Below are 26385 nucleotides of genomic sequence, written 5' to 3'. Positions count from 1 at the left end.
ATTATTTTACTTATTAATTTTATATAGTGATATAGGTTATTTGATAAAAATCAATTAATCATTTAAAAAATGGGTCATTTTTTGAGAAACACATTTCTACACGTTGAAAAACTGTTGCAATACACAATGCAATTTTTTATGTGAAATGAAAAGTAAAATCTTATTTTTTTTATAAACTTGGTTAAATATTTAGGTTTTGCAAAAATTGTCCTGGCATAATAAATGTAGCTTCCATAAAACTGTAATGTTTTAAAGCAATAATGAGGTAAGGATGCAAATAATTCAATTATTATCAGTGTATTGCAATGTTCTCATTAATGTCATTCAGTGATATATCCAATTAAAAATTCTCATCAATACTGAAAAAAAAAACATCAAGGGGTGCTGATCATCTGAAGGTCAATTTGATTTTTATGGGTATATTTTTATACAGTAGATTTATAGATTACAGATCTATATTTTTTATACATTTACCTTTTTAAAATATGTAGTTGAAAACAGAAATGTACATACACTTTAAAAGGCACATAACAATTAAAAAAATGTCTGCTGTTAAATCATACTAAACGTTTACTATTTAGGTTCACTAGGATTACCAAAATAATTTACATTTGCTAAATGCCAGAATAATGAGAATTTTAAAAAGACAGTCAAAAGTTTACATACTGTACATTTTCAAAATTTTGTAGCTTTGCCTTTAAACTGAATAACGTGGGTCAAACATTTTGAGTATCCTTTCACAAGCCTCTCTTATAATATTTTGCTTTAATTTTTGCACATTCCTCCTGACAGAACTGGAGTCGTATTCGTAGGCTTTCTTGCTCACACAAACTTTTTGAACTCTGCCCATAAATTTTCTATAGGGTTGAGTTCAGGGCTTTGTGATGGCCGCTCCAAAACTTTCACTCTCTTGTCCTTAAACCACATTTTGCTTATGGTCATGGTCCATTTGGGAGACCCATTTGTGGCCAAACTTTAATTTTCTGGCTGATGTCTCGAGATGTTGCTTCAATAATTCTACATAATGTTCTTTCTTTATGATGCATCTATTCTGTAAAGTGCACCAGTCCCTCCTGCAGCAAAACACCCCCGCAACATGATGCTGCCACCCCAATACTTCACAGTTGGGATGGTGTTTCTAGGCTTGTAAGTTTCCTTTTTTGTCCTTTAAATGTAACGCTGGTCATTATGGTTCCATCAGACTTATAAAGGTCCACAACTCTCTTCCTGATATCTTGGCTGATTTCTTTTGATTTTCACATGGTCTCACACAAGTAAGCAGTGTGTTATAGGTTTTCCTTAAATACTAATCTACAGTTGTGCCTCCAAGTAACTTAAATGTTGTCAATTAGCAAATCAGAAACTTTTAAAATCTTGACACCAACATCTGGCCTTTTCAGAGGCATATTAATCTTATTGTATGCAAACTTTTGACTTAAAAAAAAAGCTATACAAAATTATCAAACAACATCTTTCTTATTATTCTACTTTTAAGCAAGTAGGGAAAAATTGGTAATCCTAATTTACCTAACGAAGAAAAATTTAGTCACATTTAACATCTGATATTTGTTTTTATGGTTACTGTGCATTTTATGCTGTGTAATAAACTTCTGGTTTTATTGTATTGTACCACCTCATTTTATGGAGAATATATGACCTTGATGACTGGATTTGGAATTACATTCATCTTACTCCGAGACCTAGCTCATACAGAGGCCTGTGTTTATCTTTTGGACAAGTAAACGAGGATTTGAGGACAGAGAAAGTAGCCCATGCTAAACGAGTCTGTTCTCTAGCGTCCACATTATCTAGCTGAGTGTGGTAAAAAGGACTGAAGAGAAAATCATTCATCCGTGTCCTTGCAAAAGAAAATTAAGTATCTCGAGAAAAATTTTTTTTTAGAAAATGGCAAGGAGGTGTCCTCAAAACGCCCCTAATTCAGCTAGAAAACTGTATTGTAGTTTTTCTCTTTCATGACCTCAGCTCCGAACCTTTTCAAATCTATTTTGTCAAATCTTTGAAATGAGTGTGCTGTCACTTGTTCAGTGTGCCAAACCAAGTCCGCTAAAAATCTATAACAGATGTGTCATTACACATACAGTAATTGCTCACAACACTATCAGGTCAGTCTGACAAGGTGCTGAGACTTGCTGTAATGCCTGCTATGGAAATTATGTTAATGTAGATCTGTCTGAAGCATAGGCCTACATAAAAAAAAAAAAAACTAATAATGGTAAGCCGTTTTAACACCTTAATATATGAGTTGTACTAATGTTTAATTTCAAACTAATGTTAGTAGTTCATTTGTAGTATATTTTACATTAAGGGCTAAACTTAAACCTAGATACTGCTCATTCTTTAGAAACTTTAATGTTTATTATTCGACTGTTCCTATTTTATAGGTGCCATGACCTTTTTAAAAATATACTAGTATTTATTCATTAGACAAAAGTGCATCTTTTAACAAGTACAATTAAGTAAACATAAATACAGTATGTATTTATTTGATTTAATAGTACTTATTTCAATATAGCACCTTTTGTCAAATTTAAATTGTAATAAATCATGTGTTTATTTCTGAATAGTAATATATATATATATATATATATATATATATATATATATATATATATATATATATATATATATATATATATATATATATATATATATAAATATATATGACTGTAAATATTTTACTAGATATTTATCAAGACACTTCTACACAGCTTAAAGAGACATTTAAAGGCTTAACTAGGTTAATTAAGTTAACTAGGCAGGCTAGGGGAATTAGGCAAGTCATTGTATAACAGTGGTTTGTTCTGTAGATTATCGAGAAAAAATATAGCTTAAACGGGCTAATAATTTTGTCCCTAATATGGTTTATGAAAAATTCAAAACTGCTTTTATTCTAGCCAAAATAAAACAAATAAGACTTTCTCCTGAAGAAAAAATATTATTAGACATAATGTGAAAATTTTCTTGCTCTGTCAAACATCATTTGGGATATTATATTATATTATATTATATTATATTATATTATATTATATTATATTATATTATATTATATTATATTATATTATATTATTACAAACAATACAAAACGGTTAAATGTTCCACTTGGTATTAACATTAAAATCACCTTGTGACTTGGTTGTGGTGGTCTATCTTTGTCTCCATCTAGTGGACAGGTTAAGCTACTGACAATAAAAGAGGAAAGCCAGTAAGAGCAGGGCTGCGTTTCCCAAAAGCATCGTAAGCCTAAGAAGTTCGTAGAAATGATCGTACGACTGATCTTAATATTACGGTCTGTTTCCCAAAAGCATCGTAACTTAAGTAGCACTTGAAAATCTTCGTGGATCTACGAGTGCTCTGGAGTAATCGTAAAGCCTTAAGTGCATCGTAAGGAGACAGAGTTATGAGGGCACCTGCTGGACAACCGGCAAATTGCACCTACAATTTACTTCTCTTCAAAGTCATTATTCATTTTATTTGTACGTATATCTCTATTCATTTATATTTTCTACACATTACACAATTCAATATACAAATAATAATAATTAATAATTAGGCTAAACTTTTCAAAAATAAATGTAAGAGCTTATTTATTTATTTATTTATTTACTTATTTATTTATTTTGATGTGAGATAAGCAATTTTTGATAAAGAAATTGATAAATAATTCTACTTAATTAAGGTTTCATATAAATATCGAAAATGATGCTGATGTCATTTCCGGCAAGGACTGTTAGAATTAGTTTTATGCGAGATTGGAGCAAGACAGTGTTTTTACAGTACGACATTTCCAGTTAATTTATGTTTTTAAACTGGCTCAAAAATATTTTTTTTTTATGTTATTCGAGTTGAATATACATTCACACAAGTAGAAGAAGAATTATATGGATTGCTATAACATGTGCAACAATAACGAGCCATTCTATAGCGTGACATTTCAGCACTTAACAAACGGATAGCGACTCCTAAGTTGCACTTAAAGCTGGGCTACGTGCAATTGTGTTAAGTGCATTTTTGGGAAACGCACGTGAAACAATAACGAACGTTCGCAAAATGACTCGTAGAAAACGCTCTTAAGTGCTAAGATCAATCGTTATCGGGAAACGCAGCCCAGGTCAGTTTGAGAAAACTGATGTTAAATAAAAATATAGCTAAAATATAGATTAATGGTTCTCAGAAGATCTTAATGAGAAAAGCAGAGAATATTACTGTGAACCTCAATTCAGAGTGATTTCGAAGAAGAAAGCACGATGTTAATACCATACTTTATAATAGATGTGTCATTCCTAAACTTTAGGCTATATTTAAATGACTCTTTTCTTTTATAATACTTAGTTATAATACAACGACAGCTTTCTATTATATTATGCAGTCAGAAAGAATCTATTAAACAATATTACATTTTACATTTAGGCCTAGGAATACTCATTTAACAAACACTTTTAAAATAAAGCACTTTAAATCATAAGAGTTGCAGTATATATATATATAAATATATATATATAGGGTGACGCGGTGGCGCAGTAGGTAGTTCGAGCTTCGGCATGTTTGCATGTTCTCTCCGAGTTCGCGTAGGTTTCCTCCGGGTGCTCCAGTTTCCCCCACAGTTCAAAGACATGTGGTACAGGTGAACTGGGTAGGCTAAATTGTCCGTAATATATGAGTGTGTATGTTTCTCAGAGATGGGTTGCAGCTTAAAAGGGCATCTGCTTTATAAAACATGCTGGATATTTGGCGGTTTATTTCGCTGTGGTGACCCTGGATTAATAAAAGGACTAAACTGAAAAGAAAATGAATAAATGAATGAATATATAAATGCTATGTTAAGTCTAAGTTATTTTTATTTATTTATTTAATTATTATCCATTCGTTTTCTTTAGGCTTAGTCCCTGATTTATCAAGGGGTGGCCACAGTGAAAGGAACCAACACGTTCTCACTCCCAACTCGTCATATACTGACGCTTGGTCAGGAACCCTCGGCGTCAGTTATTGACGCACAGGGTACCCCTTTAGCGTCATATTTAGACGTGCAGGGATTCCCTATAGAATCTGTGCCTGAGCCTGAGGCGTCATATGGAGACGCTGGAGGCTCGTATAATTACCAATAGATATCAACAAACTTTTTAAAACCTGATTTACGCCTATTATCACAGTTTTCTTATTTTAAAAATATGTAATTTTTATTTTGTTTATGAAAAGCGTCTGTAAACGGGGTCGAAACTACTGTATGAATAAACTTCGGCCCACGTGACATCCCTTCACAGTGAGTTTAACGCCGCTCTGCTATTGGTCAAACTGCATCAGCGGTGAGTTCTCAGATGAGTTCAACTTTCAACATTAAATGTTACGTTAATGCTGCATAATATATTTTTATTGGAGATTAGTTGGTGTTTATAAATATGTTATCTTTTACTTTATATTTAATGAGTGAAAATATATTCGGTTGTCCAGTTTAGGGTAACTATGCCTAATAAAACTTTGATTCATTCATATTATTTATTATTTTTTTACTTTAAAAAATATTAAATTTCAAGTACTAAGTTTAAAAATGTTTTCGGCTGATATTTTTCATTTTAAATTATTTATTAAAGTTGGGGTCATTGTATGTGGCGATCTATTTTTTACAGTCTATGCTGGCTATCCCAAGGTTCATTGCGATCCCAAGGTTCACTGCGGTTTTCCACAAGGTAAGTAAAAAGTAAACAAATAAACACGATTTGTTGATAAAGCATGTACTGTAAACTAGCGACGTTATCTAATTACATCAAGTTCATTTATTAAAAACATATTTTTCTCACATATAACGTTGGTCATGCATTAGAACAATATATACATTTTAAGATAAGGAACAGTGTAACCAGATTGTTGTTTTCCACAATAGAATTCGTGCAAAATCTATATATAATATGCAATATGCAACTCTAATAATACAAATGTATTCGTAATTGTTTCAATATTAAAGAACATCAAGTGTTTCCAAAGGTTTATTGTAAAAACAATTATTTTCCATGCCTTTAAAGGAAAAAGGCAGATATTTTGCCCGTCTGAGCAAATTTTATTCATTGTACAACACAAAACTAAACAAAAAAATAGCTTAATCTACCACACACACACACACACACACATATATATATATATATATATATATATATATATATATATATATATATATATATATATATATATATATATATATATACACAGGTGTACATTATAAGGTGTTCACTGTTCAGATATGAATATTTTTTCTTTGCTCTTTTCAGGTTCTTTAGATTTCTTTAAAAATCCAATTTTGTTTTCTAATAAGCAAAAAGTAAAATCACTTTACCCATGTTTATATGTTAAATTGCACTTGTCTCTCTATCTCTGTTAACACATTTATATTTGTTTGATTAATTCTTGTGTCTTTCAGCCTGTTTTTGCCTATCACCATGAGTGATTCCTCAATACTCAGATTTATCATCAAGATCTCAATTATAAGCTCAAGTTTTGATGACAACTTGGTGATCTGCAGAAAGCACCACCATGTAAGGAAGGCCAAGACCACTCTGGAATCAGTCAAGGGTTAGTGAAGTTTTTCATTCCATGTATATTAAATATCTACATTGTTTAGGCATATGTGATTGTATGAGATAAAATGCATTTATTCTTTCACTACTATTGTAATAACAGAAAGAAACGCATTAGTTTTACTATTACTATTGTTTATGACAAACATTAAAAAACTACAGCATAAGCTCACAAAATATTGTGGCCTAACTGTTTAAAACTAATTGTTCTGGGTGTTGATAGTGGCCAACCATTTTTTTTCTTTTTCAGAAAGTATTTTGTTTTGTCTGATTTTATGACACCTTATAGGCCATCAACTGCCCACATTGGGGTTTAGGAAATTAGAACTGCTTATGCTGCTTGTCTACTAGTCTTAGGATAAGTTAGAAATGTTATAAATGTACATTTTTTTGTTGTTTTTATCTGGTACAGCTCATAGGAACTCCAATCTTCCCAACTGTGAGAGGGCCTTGCTCCAGTGACTGTCAGTGTGTACTTCATTGCTTCCATTAGTCCCTGTATCTGTAGACCTAGGTGACAGTGGGCTAGAGTAAAATTTTGGTTTTATTTAAACTAAGGCATACTGATGGCCTTTTTATCTCAGATTTGGTCATGCAAGTATTAATATATCCTAAAGTATTTTTATATTCTTTCCATTGGTGGAAAAGATGTTGGTATAATTACTTTTAATGGACTGCTAAGATCTCAGCAGACATTTTTCTGAGATATTCTTGAGTGGGAGTCTGTGCAATACAAGGTGGATAGTATTTGCAAGGAAGAGCCCTTCATCTGTTCTGCTTCCACACTAGATATACTGCCAATTTAAGTAGATATGAACCATAAGCATAACCATTTCAAGAATGCACGAGGTACTTTAAACTGTATGTGTTGAAACTAAATTAACAAGAAAACAGCTCTGTGATGTTCACCTAAGAAAATTAGATTAGAAGATAGAAACTGTTATGCACTTGTTCTGTACTGTTTCATTCCTTTTTCAAACACTGGCATTTTTGAAGGTTTATTTACAGCTAAGGATTAAGAATTGACAGGAAGATTTTAATCTTTTAATCATCTTTAAGCCCATGATTTTAGTGTGTTTCATGCCTAATCACATGAGTTTATATCTGAGATAGATGAGCTATATGATTATCTTAAACTGATCTACAGGTAAATGCCAAAACTTATTGGTTTACTTATTTATTTATTTGTTTGTTTGTTTGTTTGTTTGTTTGTATATGTTAACCAGGTGAAATGGAGTGAGGCATACCAGGATATGCCTGGTTTTACTTTTGGGAAGGAGGTTGAACAGTGCAATATTTCTTCTATAGGATTGCAGTGACCAGACATGCTACTGTAACTCTCATGGTCATGTGCTGGAATTAGCAGATATTCAACAATTTGGCCATCTCGCTGACCTGTTGATATCAGAAGGTAACAATATCCAGTTGAATTTGTTTTAGTTGTTCAGTAACCTATTTAAATAGTATTGTGATTTTTTGATTGCTTATCATTGTAGACCGCAACAGCTCTGCAAAGCAAGTTGCAAAACAGAATCCATGAAACTGGCAGTGACTGGAAACCAATTGGAAGACTTTGGTCTGTGATGTAGAGGAGTGGGCAGAGGGTGAGGAAATTCTTATTAATATTACATGTAGTCATGAAAAATTGTGTTACTATTACTGTCATTTTTTTTTCAGTAGCAGAAGCAAAGACAACAAAAAGAAGAAGTGATGTGGATGTCTTCGTCATATTGCATGGTATGTACACTAGACTTCTGTCAGTGTTGATTCTTTAAAAGTTGACGTATAATCCTTGTTATACAACTTTCTTTTCATAAATATATTTCAGACTCTGCTGACCCAGCAACAAAGAGGAAAGTGTTCAACATCATCCTGCTAGTCAGGATTCTTCAGGAGAAGCAGTGGATTCTTGTGGCAGAGATGGTCAACCACTATAAATACCTTTCAACTCATCCTGGTTCTTTCAAAGAACTTTCTTGCTTGTTTGCTACTGAAATGTACTGGTATGTATTTGTATTTTTTGGCACAGACATAAGCATAAGGTTACCCAGTCCAAAGGATATTAATATATTTTTATGTTGTTGTGTTCTTCTTTTAAGATTCGACATGTGGCCTTAACGAAGAGGGGTTGAAAGGTCTATGGATCATCATTCTCAAAAAGCAACAAAATAACTGAGAAATAAACAACAATACGATGGTGCAATCTAGAGACCTGCAAGGTACCTGCAAGTTTTGGCTGGAGCAGAGAACATAGATTTTTTTTTAAATAAAGCTCCAGCTGATGAGTATGACATTGACTGTGGATTTTCTTTTACTTTAATCCAGAAGAGGATGACCTTAACCCTGAATCTAAAGCATGTAATAAAATCTGTAAAAAATTAAATAAAATTGTCATCATCTATAACCAAGTTGTCTTTTTTTTAAATACATAGATATGTACAGTATGTAAGCATTCCTCTAAAATCAATCAGTGTTGTAAATTAAGAGCATTATTGTATGCCTAACTGCTTACAACATATAACGATTTAAGGAACTCTATATTAAAATGAAATTATTACATTAAGTGACATTAAGAGCTTTTAAAATGTTAATTTTATGATACATTTTTATGATAAATTTAATTTTTGCATATACTTGGGCAAAAAATGTACATTATTATGGTCAACTGCTCAGATACCTCCAGTCAATATGTGGCTGAGTCAGGCAACCACACTTCTACCTCTGGAAAAATTAACCTATGATTTACATCAAAGATCTGATGGATCCATTTGGTCCTCATGGATTTTTCTAAAAAAAAAAAAAAAAAAAAATTTATCTCCTTTTATTTTTGTCCTTACTTTGAAACATTTGTATTAAATTGTTAGAATGTCTAACAAAAAACTGCTGCACTTGTTGTGAGATAACAGTGCGACTGTTGTTATTCTGAAAATAAAAATTAACTTTGTATAATGTTTTATTGAATGCAAGATAAAAAATAAAATATTTTCCAAGAGATGGATTGCGGCTGGAAGAGCATCTGCTGCATAAAAACATGCTGGAAAAGTTGGCGGTTCATAGCACTGTGGCGACCCCTGGTTAATAAAGGTACTAAGCCAAAAAGAAAATGAATGAATGAAAATAAAATATGTAGACATAGAACTACACAGTAACTTATAAATACAGCACAGAACTATTTTACTTCTAGTTTAGATAATTTGAATGTTTGCATTTTTATTTTGTTGGTTAATGGCTATGTATTTTTAATCATTTGGAGGTTTGAACTATTCGCAGCATTTGAAAGGATATCTTTTTATCATTGTTACCTCATTTCTCAATATTTTCATGATTCTTACAATGCAGCAAATCTTACAATCATTTGATCATAAAGAAAATAATTAACAAATTAACCCACATGCAGGACAAAGACATTATGTGGAATCATTATTAAACACAAGTTCATCCATTGTCATCAAATCATACTGTTACACAAACAGTTGAAGATTTAGAAAGTAAAAATAATCAGATAAAGAGTGGTTTTTAAACAAATACATGTCTTTAAAAAGGTTTTATTTATAAACATTTACATATTTTAAAAGAGCTTTTATCCATATTTCAAATAAAGTGAAAACAATTAAATATCACATGATGACCATTAATGAAACACACTTTCAGAATTACATCCACACATATTATTCTGAACTCATAACATTTGTGATGAACATAGATCACTATTGCTAATAACTTGTAATTAAAGAGGATACTAATGTTTAGCTTATTTTTACAGCTTTTTTTTTTTTTTTTTTACCACAACTGTACATGTGACAATACAATTTCTTGTCCATGTTGAAGATAATACATCTACATAGGTTAACTGCCCTTTTACTCAAAGGGGATGAGTAGAGCCCCGTAGAAAAGGAAAAAGTATTCACATTTCAAACGAGAAATGAGTGAGAGAATATCAGCAAGACTATTACCTATGCTATGTTCAATAAATAATGTTGGATATAATAGTCTGGTATATACTGATCAAGTCAACAAAAGCTGTTTAAAAAATACTCATTGTAAAATAACAAATTTATGCCTGGCTTTCATATATGTCATAAATATATGCACAATGACCTTATTCAGATAGTCTTTAGTTCATTAAAATTTGTATCTGTTCCATTTTATTACAAAAAGGCTTTAAACTACATCATTAACTCGCTGTAAACTACATTACTACATTAACTCGCTGTATAGATGGGAGAGGAAAGACATGGCGCTACAAATTGTAGTTCCTTGAAAGGTGTAGTTAGGGTTAAGTTTAGGGTTACGATCTTGGTTAATCGTTAACTATTTAAAACACAGTGATAACTCATTGATAAAGGACACTGTTAGTAAAGTGGCAAAGTTAGCAAAACATAGTTAGCAACACGAAGGATCTTTTAATTTGGCTTTGAAGTTATAGTCCAATCACAACGTCGCAATCTACGTCACACTTTGTCTCTATTTGGTAATCTTCCGGCTGAAGGTTGATTATAACCTTATAATATAACTTAAATATCAAAATGTGTATTAATATTACATGTTATTTATTGTCTTATTAAAAATACAAATCTATATTTACCGTGAGATTACTTTGTGGGGGTAACCTGATGTGCAAAATGATCATAGTAAAACCAGATCATAGGCAGTATACTTAATTTGAAACGAATAATAAAATAATAAAAAAGCTTCATGTTTGAAAACATTTCAAGCATTTGCTGTAACTAAACCCTGCATCATGTAGGTATACAAATATAAATATATGTCAAACTTAAATGACAAATATAGTGCCCATTAAATAGTATAAATAGTAGTTCATTGTAAATGAGTATGCAAATAAACACAATACATTTTTAATGAAACATTTATAATTTATTTATAATGCCACAAATAAAAATAAATAATAAAAATCACACAAAAATGCAAAAATATATATTTTAACCAAAAATATATATTTTATAAGTTTTTAATGCAATAATATATTACCATACATATATAAATGATTAAAAACAATTATAATTGAAGGAAATGTATATTTTGTATTATTATTATTATATTTATTTTGTGATATTTATTCATGTCATACATCTGGTATGTCAAGCTCAAGTAAAACTGCACTGCAAAAAATCTTTTCAAATGATGCCTTTGGAAATGCCATTATAATAAACAGCTTTTACAACAACAAGAAGTCAAGTTCATGACAAATGCAAATTATGTTTATAATAACAACTTTCTGAACTTAAACATCAAAAGTAGAATATGTTCAAAACATATTCAAGTATTTACTGAAGAATAGCAAAAACTATTTTTACAAAACACTGAGAACCAAAGTGTGCTTGGTGAGTCCAGGTGTTTATGCTGACTAGACTGTCATATTGCAATCCGGTTAGCATGAGGAGACTTGGGCGTAAAGTGTCAGCAATTCCTGGAGGGCTCCCATGTGTTATTCCAGGTTTTGCCACTGTAAAGTATTAGAAGTGCACAACATCATTACTGAACAAAGAATGAGCGTTAGGTTTCATTTAGAAAGTTCAGTGATATTTATTTATATATGTAAAGTGTCATTAAACCTGGCACTCTTGAATTAATTGTATAATAGGTTAAACATTTCCAGCATGTTTCCATTTATTCCAAGCAGATCTGTCAGTTCTACAAACTCAGAGATCAGGATAGTAACTGCACTTCTCATTATGAACACCCTTATCCTTCACATACATTTTTATCACCACTGATGTCCACTGCTGTAGTTTTCATTGAAGGGAATGCTGACACAAATTCCAGCATGATTTTTTAAATAGCAGAATATGGGTATTATTGGGCCAAAACCTTAAAAAATATAAGATGCAAGATTTGAATCTTGATGAACATATTGTTAATTCACGTCTTGCAATTTAAAACACATCTCATGTTTGACTCATCAATTATATGAAAACTACAACAGCATACTGTGCTTCACCCTAAAATATTTCTAAATTATAACAAGCTTATTGCTTTACATGGCTAAACATTTATTTTATGCCTGCATGATTCACTGCTATTACTGTAACCCATTACACTCTTAACCCAAACTAGTTGACTTTATTAGAAAACTGCATCGAAACATGTTGCCTTAAATCCTTTATGTTTTTACACAAGGTGAAACTAAACAGCCCACTTTAAATTAACCTAGAACCTTTACAATCTTCTTGAACTTACAGTAATATTTTAATTCAAGTATGGCTGTTAAGTTGTACCTTGTATAAAATGTAATGGGTTTAAGCCACTGGGTTTCTATACAATTTTCTAGTAAAGTCAACTAGATTGGGTTAAAGGAATAGTTCACTATTTACTCTCCTTTAAGTGGTTGTAAACCTTTTTTAAAAACTTCCAAGTTACTTTGTGTTGAACATGAAGGAAGTTTTTTTGAAGAAAGCTGAAAAGCTGAAAACATTGACATACATAGTAGGAAAAACAAATACTATGGAAGTTAATGTTTGCAGGTTTTCATCTTTCTTTAAAATATAATTTTTTTGTGTTTAACTGAAGTAAGCAACTCAGACATATTTGGAACAAGTGAAGGATGAGTCAATAATGACAGAATTTTCATTTTTGGGTGAATCTCTTTAAGAGTATACTGAAAGAAATGTCCTACTCAATGAAGCTAACTTCAGCTGCATGTGTAGCCCCATGAGTACTTATCTAGAAATCAAAACAATGATCACGTCAGTCCCATTTTAGGCCCTTTATATCATATTGGCCACAGAATGGACTACTTAGTGTTGCAATAAAATAAAAAAATTAATAAAACTATGACTTACCACACAATACAAGACAAACAGTGAATTTTCAGCTCTGCCTTTGCTGTACACAAGATGAGGTTCCAGCTTCAACACTGATCTGAGTGGGGCAGTTGTGCAGCTCTGTGAGGTTGTGACTGTTTAGCTGCAGTGCTGTGAAGAGTTCTTTATTAAAAGAAAGTACATTCTTTTAAAATCTGTACATAATAACAAAGAAAATACAATGATTTTAAATAATGATTAATTCTGAACAAAAACATTACCCTTAGTCAAGATGAATTCATATGTCAAAAGTTTCTGCATCTGAAATGAATAAAAACAGATGTGACATTAGTTAAACCCACTAAACTAATAGATACATCAGTACTGCATTAAGCAGTTGTAAAGTAATGTAAGTGTAGTCCAAAATGAGCCTTAATCTGTTTAAGATAATGATTTTAAAAAAACGTTGCTTGTGTTAAAAACAATCCAGCCACTTGTAATACATATGATCAATGGTAAATTTCTGAGAAGGTGCAAGGTAATCCTTGAATTTTACCATTACCATCCTGACTGACATAATATTTGAAAAGAAGACAGCTTGTTGTGCCTCTTTACCACAATTTAGAGATGATAGATTCTTTCTTTTATTAAATAAATTGGTAAAGGCCAAATTGTACTGGTAATAGTGTATGATATTCATTGTGTGACATACATCAGCTTAAGTTATACTTGAGCTTTTGTTATGCTATATATATATATATATATATATATATATATATATATATATATATATATATATATATGTGTGTGTGTGTGTGTGTGTGTGTGTGTGTGTGTGTGTGTGTTTTAAGGCATGGAAAATAATTGTTTTTACAATAAACCTTTGGAAACACTTGATGTTCTTTAATATTGAAACAATTACGAATACATTTGTATTATTAGAGTTGCATATTGCATATTATATATAGATTTTGCACGAATTCTATTGTGGAAAACAACAATCTGGTTACACTGTTCCTTATCTTAAAATGTATATATTGTTCTAATGCATGACCAACGTTATATGTGAGAAAAATATGTTTTTAATAAATGAACTTGATGTAATTAGATAACGTCGCTAGTTTACAGTACATGCTTTATCAACAAATCGTGTTTATTTGTTTACTTTTTACTTACCTTGTGGAAAACCGCAGTGAACCTTGGGATCGCAATGAACCTTGGGATAGCGAGCATAGACTGTAAAAAATAGATCGCCACATACAATGACCCCAACTTCAATTAATAATTTAAAATGAAAAATATCAGCCGAAAACATTTTTAAACTTAGTACTTGAAATTTAATATTTTTTTAAAGTAAAAAAATAATAAATAATATGAATGAATCAAAGTTTTATTAGGCATAGTTACCCTAAACTGGACAACCGAATATATTTTCACTCATTAAATATAAAGTAAATGATAACATATTTATAAACACCAACTAATCTCCAATAAAAATATATTATGCAGCATTAACGTAATATTTAATGTTGACAGTTGAACTCATCTGAGAACTCACCGCTGATGCAGTTTGACCAATAGCAGAGCGGCGTTAAACTCACCGTGAAGGGATGTCACGTGGGCCGAAGTTTATTCATAAAGTAGTTTCGACCCCGTTTACAGACGCTTTTCATGAACAAAATAAAAATTACATATTTTTAAAATAAGAAAACTAAGATAATAGGCGTAAATCAGGTTTTAAAAATTGCGTTGACATCTATTGGTAATTATACGAGCCTCCAGCGTATCCATATGACGCCTCAGGCTCAGGCACAGATTCTATAGGGAATCCCTGCACGTCTAAATATGACGCTAAAGGGGTACCCTGTGCGTCAATAACTGACGCCGAGGGTTCCTGACCAAGCGTCAGTATGTGACGAGTTGGGAGTGAGAATGTGTTGAAGGAACAGCCAACTACCATGTTTGACTCAGTGGATTAATTCATTATTTATTTATTTATTTGTTCATCTATTTATTTACAAGCGCTGCGGCATATGGGCATCTGAGGAGTGTGGTAGTACAAGTTACATAATCAACATCTGTTCTCTAGACTCAGTAATCCCATTAAGACTGTGAAACCCATTTGCCTAAACTCATATGTCTTTTTAGTGGCAAGTTACAGTAGGTTTCTGGAGTCTACATTGTGTTTCTGTCAGGAGGAATGTGGTTTTCTACAGATGGAAAGAAGATGTGAAGTTTGAGTCTGGAGCAGCTGTTGTGCAGAGCCCAAAACTATAAAGCGAACATCCTTATATTTATTCCTCATTTCCTGCGAGTGGAAGAGACACACAACGTCGCTCACAAACTTGAAAAAATGCCAGAAAGATAAAAAAAAAGCCCATGACATTTTTTTCTAGATTCACATCTCGGTGTAAGGTTGACAGTTACCAGAAATGTAATCTTACGTCACATCACAACACATTTAGCCTTGTTTGTCCAGGTCTGGTTAGAACTTGATATTTCTAGATGATCAAAGTCAATAAAGGAGGCTTTTAAAAGAAGGCACACGCCTAAGGTCCTGAGTCTAAACTGGTCTATGTTTCTTTAATCGGTAAATCTGTTTTGGGATGCTACAATGGTTTCAGTGTTGAGATGAAGAGTGCAGTGGGTGTAAAGAAACCAGAAGAAATGTGTTGTTCATTCTCCCTCAAATAGCCTACATATAACTATATATCACTGAAATGCAACTGGAACGATGACTGCAATTTGAAGCCCAGTAAAGGAGGTATATGAGTGAATTTAGGCTAAATGTATTTATTATTATTATTTTAAATTACATTTATTTAAAGGTGCTTATTTGCTAGTGTAAAACTAGTTTTTATTAAAACTAAAATAATTACATTTTAATATTAAAATATAATATATATATATATATATATATATATATATATATATATATATATATATATATATATATATATATATATTTATTATTATTTAATAAAGGTTGCAATGGGCCTATAAATTTTAACGTATAAAGTAAATCTGCACTGTTAAAAAAAAAATCTGTTATTTTACGTTTTATTTTATTTTATTTTATTTTTATTTATTTTTATTTTTTTTTTTGCCAGAAAAGAAACGTAAAATAACCGTTAGGCTACAGACATTTACCACAAGATGATAGATGATAGTAATTACAGAAATTTTCTTAAATTTAATTTTCTTACCGTCTGTTATTTTACTGTAAAGGTCTGTAATTTAACGTTTGTTTAACATCTTATCTGAAAGACAGCGCCCACTGAGCTGTACAGAGTCCCAATCAATATACTGGGGCATTAGGGCCAAATTTGCCCACCATCCAGGTGGATGCTGCATACTGGTGGTGGATGAGGAGATTCTCCCAAAAAATGTGTAAAGCACTTTGAGTGTGATAAGTGCTAAATACATGTATAAGTTTATTATTATAATTATTATTATTTTTATTATTAATATAAAAATCTTTTATTTTCAAATATGTTGGAAACTATATAGTTTAATTAACAAGTGACAAAAACAACACCGCCTACTTGAACCCACAGTAAGAGAGCAATGTAAACACGTCTTCACATTCTGAGAACCAAAAACATAGACAAAATTGTAGATCTATAATCTATATTCTATCTCTAAGTAATTAATGGTATTATTCTGAAGATACTTGGTTAACCTTTTAAGCAGTGTTGGGGAAAAATACAGTATTACAATCTAAGTCAATTAAAATGGTAACTAATTGTGTTACTTTTTAAGGAAAGAAATGCAAAAGTATGTGTTATGTTACCTATATGAAAAGAGTAAAATAGGCTTAAAATTGATATATATATATATATATATATATATATATATATATATATATATATATATATATATATATATATATATATATATATATATATATATATATATTTATGTGATATGTCACCATGTTGTCCAAGAGAGGGAAACTCTTGTCCCAGCATGTGGAAAGATATCCAACCTGTGTCTCCTACTGACCAAGCATGCTTTAACAAAGTGATTGTGACTCATCACAAGACTGTGTCATTATAACTGACTAAACTGTCTTCAGCATGAGATTGAACGAGGAAGAAAACACTGCTGACAGAAGTAGGGCTTTTTTTTTTTATTTCTTTCTTTGGGGAGGATGAATAGCCTATGGTTAAGAGTGTTTATTTTGGTTCTTATTGCCATGAAGAGATACTGTGCCTTCTGGCAGATGAGAGAGACTTTGTTTCAATCCACAAGCTGAAACACACACACACACACACACACACACACACACACACACACACACACACACACACACACACACACACACACACACACACACACACACACACACACACACACACACACACACACACACACACACACACACTATCTTAACACACTGTCACACACACACACACTGTTTTAACCTTTACATTAACACTGGTTAACCTAGGTTAAATCTTGTAAAAATGTTCCTACTTGGAGACATGAACATACATGCAAAGTTTTGAAATTTGAAGGGTGTGTTTACAAGACACAGACACCCATAAATGGATCTAAGAAAACCACTAAAAACACTGAAAAGGTTTTGTTCTTGTCAGGGGACCTCATGATGTAAAGAAATACTACATGTTTGCACTGTTGTCATGGCCATAGACTGAACATGTTATATGCAATAATGTTACAGTTTTCACAAAATTGTCTCTTGTTATAATTTTTGTAGTTTGCATGTAATGTTTTCTATTGCCAAAGTTTGCATTTTTAGGCAACGTTGGAAAATAATCATCAATGTTTAGTTGAAAACACTATATACCATTTTAAGGCATATAAACAATAACAATATAGTCCTATATTCTGCTTTACTTTTTAGTTTGCCTAGCTTCAGAGATTTCAAAAAGCTCTACATATTCATAAATGATGTTATGGTAGCTGTTTTATTGTTAAGTTGTGATTAAATTGTCTCTTTACAGTTATGGAATAGTTTACAAGCAGGAGGGCCAATGGCATCACCACATTGAAATGGTTTATTGCAGTGATTCTCAAAGTGGGGGTCGCGGGACAATGACTAGGGGTCGCTTGATGATTTTCAAAACTCAAATAAATATTATTAAACTATTTGAATTACCATATATTATTCATAACCCACAGAAGATAGCTAATAGTTGCGTTAAAGAAACAACAACAACAACATACAAAAAAAAAATCAGCCATACAGACAGACAGACAGACAGACAGACAGACAGACAGACAGACAGACAGTTGCAGCTCATCCAGAATGCTGCTGTCATTATTCTGACCAGAACCAGAAAATCAGAGCACATCACACCTGTCCTTTGGTCTTTACACTGACTCCCAGTTTTGTCTATTTGTGGTGTAAGTTTGAGATGGACTCATAAAGTTTAATATGCAATGTTATACTGCCTAATCCTAATTATCAAGAAAAATCATTTCATTTGTCTCACAAATTAAATGTATGCTAAAATCAAACATTCTGTAACATGAGTTAAAAAAAATCCTCATGAAAATATAATGATGTTTCTTGTCAATTTACTGTATATACAGTGCTCAGCATAATTGAGTACACCCTATTTTGAAAATGAATATTTTTATCCATTTCTCAGTAAAGCAATGTATTTTGGTGCATTTAAACAAAACAGATTAATTAGACAGATATATTTTTAAAATAATATTTTAGTCACAAAAAAATCAAGCAAAATATAATAATATTAATAAATAAAATACAAAATTTCAACAAAATCGTTTCTTTTTGTTTTTGCTTTTCTTGATTTTTCCTCTAATTAAAAGTTGTATTTAATATTTTTCTAATATTTAGACCATTATCGTAAGTTACTGTTAGATTAGCCCCAGATTTGGCTTTAGTACTGACTAAATCTAATGTATGCGCAAATATAAAATTGTATAGCTTTCTATTGAAAATATGAATATAAAAGATAGATTTGTGAGGGGTGTACTTATATATGCTGAGCACTGTAGGACAGATTTAGCCAAATGACCTGATGTTGCTTCTGAACAGAGCCCAGCATGCATAATCAATAAATGAAGGAAGAAATGAGAATGTGAAGCACATGGAGACCTGAACTTCCCCTTACGTCAGCCAATGCCTCCTGTAGCTGTGTAAAAATCAGATTTAACAGCCGCATTTTAGCACTGACTAAAAGTGTTTATTATTACTTTGACTTGCCCAGAATCTCTGGATGTATTATCAGTCAGTATGTGGTGAAATGTAAAAGGCCGTGTTGCTGAAGGCTGTGAATCAGGCTGATCTCATGACTGCCACAGCTCTCTATTCACTCTTTGTTTGTTGGCCTGCAGGCTGAATTTGCTCTCAACAACAAGTATAAAAGATGACCATCTTCTGATATTTAGCAAACAGACTGTTTGGTTACAGAACTGCTGCGGATGATACAGATGAACTGAAAGATGGGGAAATCATTTTAGCGTTAGGTGAAAAAAAAGCAATGGGCTACTTGTCTTTCTTAAAAAATCAGGTTTGAAGGTGAATATTCAGCCGTCAGGAGTCTTTTTTTCCTTCTTTTTCCTCCCTGCCAGCTTTGTAAAGTGTTTAGGTTTGGTATCCTGACCACAAAGCAGAGAAGATGAGTAAGTGTAAGAATGATCTGAGTGAGAAAGAGAAAGAGCGGCTGCTGATCCGCAGAGCCAGTGGAGCCAAAGCCTCTCAGCTGGCTCATATGGAGAAGATGCTGCAAGAAACCAAAGGCCTGCTGGAAAAGAAAAACGAGACAGAAGTGGAGACGGAAAGTCAAAGCTGTGGGGACACTATGGGTCGGTATCTCAACTGTCTGTGAATGTGTAAATGTTGACAGTTCCTAAAATGTATCTGTTTAGATTTAATTCTCAGATTTTAATCTTGTATTAAGTGTAAAATACATTTAGCTTTAAATGCAAAAAAATAATTTGCAGTTTATTCAGTCTTTTGTGCTGTTTTACTGTGGAAATATACAAGTCCAAATTAGTTTTAAGCTACACTGTAAAAAATCCAATGACAAAAAGTCAAGACAACAAATATTTTACTTGTTATAATCAGTTTATCAGGTTTCAACAATTTTTTTTTAAGTTATACAAAGTTTAGAGAGTTGGATATATGCAAGTTGAGACTAGAAAAATTCATTTGAATCAACTAAAAAAGTTAAGTAAAAAAAATTGCTTAACATTGCAGGGGTATGAATCATTTTGGCATCTGAAAAACATGGTACATAACCTAAATGAAAAGAAATGTAAAACTTTTTTATTGGTTTTATTATGTGTGTTTGCTACATAGACAGACTTATCTAAGTTCTTATTCAGTGTTTTTCTTTTCTTTTCCCCACTTAAAATAAGATCAAAATATGAATTTTGAATTACAATGGCATTTTTTTATTTGTAACTTTATTGTAAATCATTTGTAAATGTATTATTTATACAGTGCTCGCAAAATTGAGTACACCCCAATTTGAAGATGACATGTTTTTATGCATTGCTCAGTGAATAAAGGTATTGTATTTTGGTGCATTAAAAAAACTGATTTACTAAACATATATATTTATTAAAATAATATATTAGTCACCAAACATATTTTTTAAAGTGAAAGATAATACAATTTAATTCAAGCAAAATATTGCAAAAAAAATAAAGTGACAACCTATAATTTTTTTTTTATTAATATATTTTTTGCTTCTCTAGATTTTTCCTCTTTTTAAATTTGCATTTATTACTTTTCGATAACATATGCATTTAGGTGTACTAGTTTTGGACCATTATCGTGAGTTTTGTTAGATAAGCTCCAGATTTGGCTCCAGTACTGATTAATATATATGCACACTGATGAATGACATCTGCTGGATAAGTTGGTTGCTCATTCTGCTGTGGTGACCCCTGATTATTAAAGCCGAAAAAAAAATGAAACAATGAATAATATTGTATAGCTTTCTATTTAAAAAAAAATGAATTTAATATATAGATTTAATTATTGGTGTACTTATATATGCCGAGCACTGTGGATGTGACCCAGGACAACACAGGCATGTGTGTACATGTCATACATGTAACTTTTTTTTAAATTGAGATTTATACATTTCCTGAAAGATATAAACTATTAAAAAAATAAGCTGATTGATGTAAACTTTGTTAGAAGATGGCAGTATTTGGCAAAGACTACTATTTAAAAATCTGAAATATGAGGGTTAAAAACAAAACAATAAATAAATAAAATAAAATAAAAAATTGAGAAAATGACCTGTAAAATTGTCTAAATTAAATACTTACTGTAGCATAATACTAATTAAAAAAAGTTATGATATATTTACTGTAGGAAACAAAATACAATATAATCTTTACTTAAAATTTTAATGATTTATTTCATAAAAAAATAAACAAATTTTGACCCACCCAATGTATTTTTGTTTCACCCAAAGATTTATTTAAACTTATTTAAGATATTTTATTTTCAGTGTATATGTCTACATCAATATTATATCTATGCATAATAATTCACATTTTTAATAGAAAATATATGGGCCTTTATTGAATAATGCATATCCCTCCATGCTCTTTTTATGAAAAATTATTGAATTATTAGCCCCACTGTATTTATGTCCACAATTTTTGTTTAACGTCGGGAATATTTTTTCAACACGTTTCTAAACATAATATTTTTAATAACTTATCTCTGATAACTGATTTATTTGCCATGATGATGACAGCACATGATATTTTACCAGATATTTTTTTGTAGATACCCGTAATAAGATTAAAGTACAATTTAAAGGCTTAACTAGATTAATTATAAGTTAGGGTAATTGGGCAAATAATTTAATGATGATTTGTTCTCCAGACAATCAAAAAAGTATTGCTTAGGGGGGCTAAGAGTATTGACTTTAAAATAGTTTAAAAAAATTAAAAACTGCTTTTATTCTAGTCGAAATAAAACAAATAAGACTTTCTCCAGAAGAAAAAAATATTATAGAAAACACTGAAAAATTATTTGCTCTGTTAAACATAATTTGTAAAATATTTGAAAAGGAATAAAAATTCACAGAAGGGCTGATCATTTTGACTTCAACTGTATCTTGTATTTCATAATTGTCATGCTAACAAAGCAATTCAGTCTGACTGTTTAGTGTGTTTTCTTCAGTGTCAGATCTCGAACAGAAGGTCCAGCGCAGCAAGCGAGACCGTCGTAACTCTCTGCACCGCACACAGTTGCTGGAGAGTCAGATGAAGACGGTGCGCGGGGAGCTGGTGGGGACGCTCGACCACCTGCAGGAGCTGCGCAACATCCTGAGGCGCTCACAGCAGAGATCAGAGGAGCGCGAGGCCGCCATGCAGAGACTGGCAGCAGGTCTGAGGTGAGACTTCACCAGCTTTCCTTCACCCGATCCAGTTCTCTCATCGGATGAAGACTTTACTATATGCTGTTCATCTCAAATATCTGCTTAAACGCACATCTAGAATGACTCTGGCCCACACTGTAATGTAAAGGAATGAACCAAATATATCTTCTTTAAGCATGCCACAGTTACTCAAACAGATGGCATGATCGGTTTACACTACAAAGATCCATTTTGGTGTTCTGACGTTACTGTTGGCCTATGATAGCATCCTGTTTTTATCTTCTGTTGTCACCAAAATGCCGCCTTTAAACCTTAATTTACAGTTTAAGTATATAGGCATCTACTGAATGCCCTGTTAACTTGTGAAACAAATTTAACAGCCTGTCATATTTGACATTTTAATGGGCTAATTTATATTTGAATGCTTAAGGCAAGTGTTTTTTTTTATTGTAAGACTGTGTACAAATTGTTTTAGTGGAAATTGTTTAAGTGGGAAATGAGTCCAGTAATTCTTAATATGGATGTTTTAGTCAGCCATATTCATAGTTCCAGCTGTTTTGTGTTTTCTTTTCTTCTGTGACTTTATGAACTACCACATGTAGGTTGATTGTGAATATTAATCAGCATTTCTGTAATGTACTTGAACTTTACAGGTTGTGTGTGTCATACTGTGTATACATTTCTTCATTAAAATATTGATCTGTCCTTCAGGTTATAGACTTTATGAAAAGAAAACATCAATCTTATCCATTTCAGTAGTGCATTTCCTTCCCTTATCTCAAAGCTCACTTTTTCATGTTGCTTCCAGGAGCTCTTGCATAAGATCTAAGTCTACTTTTCAGATCCTCTGCTTTGTCTGAAGTTCTTTCATATTTTCTGTCCTCATTCAACCCTTACTAGTGAGGTACACTTTAACAGCAGTGACCTGACCTCACTTCACCTTGAGATGAAAGCTAAAAACTGTTGTTTTGCATGGTACATCCACACCAATAGGTGTCAGTATACATTCAAGTAGAATGCAGTATCTGTCAGGTTTAGTTGTGGTCATGAAATGGAGTTCTTGATAAATTGTTTTTTTCTTTCCTACCTGCATTTTAAGTTGTGAAAAACTGAACACTTTCCAGGTCCAAGCCTCTACTCTTTTGTATTGAGAAGATGTTTATGTCAATGTTTAGTCATGTCACACATTAAAGCATTTTTTTTTTTACAAAATCATGATTGTGTAACTACATTCTGCATCTCAGACACCAATATATTAACAATTTATAAAATAATTAATGCTTGGACATTCACTGTCAGTGCTTTAGGCATTTGAGGAACCAAATGGAGGAACCAATGCACACTTTATTAAATTAACAAAAGAAACTCAAACAGCCCCATGGCAGAAAAACAAATACTTCACTAAACTAGAAGGCTAGCCTGAGTTAAAAACCTCAGTGTCACAGCTAAGGGTCTGGATACTTAGAACCATGTGATATTTCAGTTTTTCTTTTTTATTAAATCTGCAAAAATGTCAACAATTCTGTTGTTTTCTGTCAATATGGGGTGCTGTATGTACATTAATGAGGAAAACAATGCCTGTTTCTCAATATCCATTCTTCAGTAATCTTGTGTCCTCGAGTTAACGTTATCTTCAACTGCCAAAATTCAGTTCCAAAACTCAAGACCACAAGAACGAAGGACCCATGACAGTTCTCGCATGTGTTCTTGGTATCGAGGATGCACTGATACAGACCTGAACATCGAACTCACTCTAGAAGTCCCAGAAGTCATTGCAACTGAATAAAGGAGGTGGGACGTTCAGCATTTTATATAGATTTATTATTAAAGTTCAGAGATATAAGTGATTTATCTCAGGAGTTTTACCATAAAAATATTTATAAAGCCATAAAACACATTAAGGGTGTTTATTTGCTGATATTCATATTAAAATATGTTTTATTTATATTGTGCGATGTATATTTTTAAGGTTTTTGTGGATGTGATATATACTGAAAAAGGAAAACATGATAAATCGTTGTGTGAATGCTGTAATGTTTAATAATTTTCCATTAAAAATGCGAGAAGGAAAAAAATGTGTTCCTCCGAGGTAACCTGACAAGACCGGTCTTCACAAGAATGCAAGTTCGTTCTCTGCCTTCTTGCAATAGAGAAACAGCCCTAGAACTTAAAGGATTTAAGCAAATGGATGCAATATAACAAAGAGTGAAAAATTTAAGGGGGTCTGAATACTCTCTGTACCCACTGTAATCCTATAGTATATTTGTAAGTTCACTTCTGGTAGAAATTAAAACTTTATGTTTACTTATGTTTACCACTGTTACACGTATATGGTACACTTAAAAGTAAGTACGTTTTAGGGTGCTTTCACATCTGTGGTTCAGTTAATTTGGTTGAGACCAAGCGTAACAAATGATACATTGTTTTTGGGTCCTTTTCACACTGATTACTTTGATTCAAACCAGTTGAAAAGAACCAAAATGTAGTCGTGTGACAAAATCCACTTAACCCCCTACTGCATGGCCTAACCATATGGCAAAATGGTGAAAAGAAACAGATGAAAAGAAACATCAAACTGCAAAAGCATAAAAGATTGAAACGGCACATAGGTAAGAAAAGAAAGTGAATTCAAAGTGAATTGCGCTTTAGCACTCAACATTTATAATATCCACAGTACTTCTTTATTTTGTTGTAATATTGTTGAACATTTGCTTATCAGTTGTGCTCTGATGGGGTCCAACTTTTTAGGTTATCTGCAGGGCATTGAGAACTTTGAACTGATGAACTGGCAAATCCAAACAACTATAATCTCCTGAGTTACATACATTAAATCTTTAGTAAACAAAACTGCAACATTGCATTATGCTTATTTAAGGTTTCTTCCCTCTGGCAGGTTATTATGAATCTTGACTTATCCGTTAGCTGATAAGGATCGACATTAAAGAACTCTGATGCTGAACACAGGATGGCCTAAGTGATTCTCATCAATATATTCTTAATATGGACTAAAATCTCAGGTGCTTTACCCAAACCATGCTCTCTAATTACATTATAAAACCTCTCAGATCACTGCACAGAGAATGGAAAATTACAATACTAAGATCTGTTGACCCAAGTAGGCATAGTACATGGGTCATTCACAGGTAACAATGCTTTTTTATAAGTGTGATGAAAGCAAATATTAAAAAGAGAATAAAAAAACTGTTGTTATTTTTATTACACAATTCTAATTTTAGAAAGCACGGCATTGTAATTTTCCTTGCATATATTCACATTGGAAAGATGTGGTCCTTTTGGCCTTGTGCAAAAGAGTGCTTTTGAAACCAATAGTTTCATTCCAATTGGAATAAGAGAAACTCTAAAATCACAAGAGTTAAATTTACTTGCAGTCACTGTCCATTGTGTCAATTACTTGCATATAATTAATTTCTTTAAGTGGAATTATTTTATTAAACATTAATTTGTTTTTGAAGTCCAAATCCATAGCGCCTCACAGAAAAAGGTGGTTTGCCGACTTTAGGTTGGAGGAAAGTCCTTACCCCAGGTAGAGGAGTTCAAGTATCAGGTTTTGTTCACGAGTGAGGGATGGATGGAACGTGAGATTGACAGGCGGATTGGTGCAGTGGCAGCAATAATGCGGTCGATGTATCGGCCCGTTGTGGTGAAGAAGGAGCTGAGCCAAAACGCAAA

The 26385-nt window shown here is 32.0% G+C and overlaps 1 protein-coding gene and 2 long non-coding RNA genes across 9 annotated transcripts; 2 read left to right on the top strand and 1 right to left on the bottom strand.

Annotated features, from left to right (window-relative positions):
• The first annotated feature begins 5650 nt into the window (after window positions 1-5650).
• LOC147843519 (uncharacterized) lies at window positions 5651-8988 on the top strand. Of its 7 annotated transcripts, none has more exons than XR_015493646.1 (8): window positions 5651-5702; window positions 6428-6579; window positions 6997-7048; window positions 7893-7995; window positions 8081-8188; window positions 8262-8321; window positions 8413-8587; window positions 8684-8988. It is a non-coding gene; the product is annotated as an uncharacterized LOC147843519 (long non-coding RNA). The 7 variants fall into 7 exon arrangements; XR_015493643.1 differs by having other exon boundaries at window positions 7811-7995; XR_015493645.1 differs by having other exon boundaries at window positions 6997-7052; window positions 7811-7995.
• Window positions 8989-11441: 2453 nt separating this feature from the next.
• LOC147843518 (uncharacterized) lies at window positions 11442-14585 on the bottom strand. The gene is made up of 4 exons (XR_015493637.1): window positions 14522-14585; window positions 13627-13666; window positions 13385-13528; window positions 11442-12048 (listed from the first exon to the last, which is right to left on the bottom strand). It is a non-coding gene; the product is annotated as an uncharacterized LOC147843518 (long non-coding RNA).
• A 5148-nt stretch (window positions 14586-19733) lies between these two features.
• On the top strand, window positions 19734-23400 carry si:ch73-389b16.1. The gene is made up of 2 exons (XM_087257202.1): window positions 19734-20149; window positions 22497-23400. The coding sequence occupies exons 1-2, from the start codon at window positions 19963-19965 to the stop codon at window positions 22712-22714; spliced, it is 405 nt and encodes a 134-aa protein (XP_087113328.1). The 5' UTR covers window positions 19734-19962; the 3' UTR covers window positions 22715-23400.
• Window positions 23401-26385: the final 2985 nt, after the last annotated feature.

Source organism: Danio rerio, chromosome 6 (assembly GCF_052040795.2).
Source record: "Danio rerio strain M-AB ecotype USA chromosome 6, GRCz13ab, whole genome shotgun sequence".
In the NCBI taxonomy this organism is placed as follows: Eukaryota; Metazoa; Chordata; class Actinopteri; order Cypriniformes; family Danionidae; genus Danio; species Danio rerio.
Note: the sequence above shows the minus strand (reverse complement) of the source record. Positions and strands in the feature narration are given on the sequence as shown.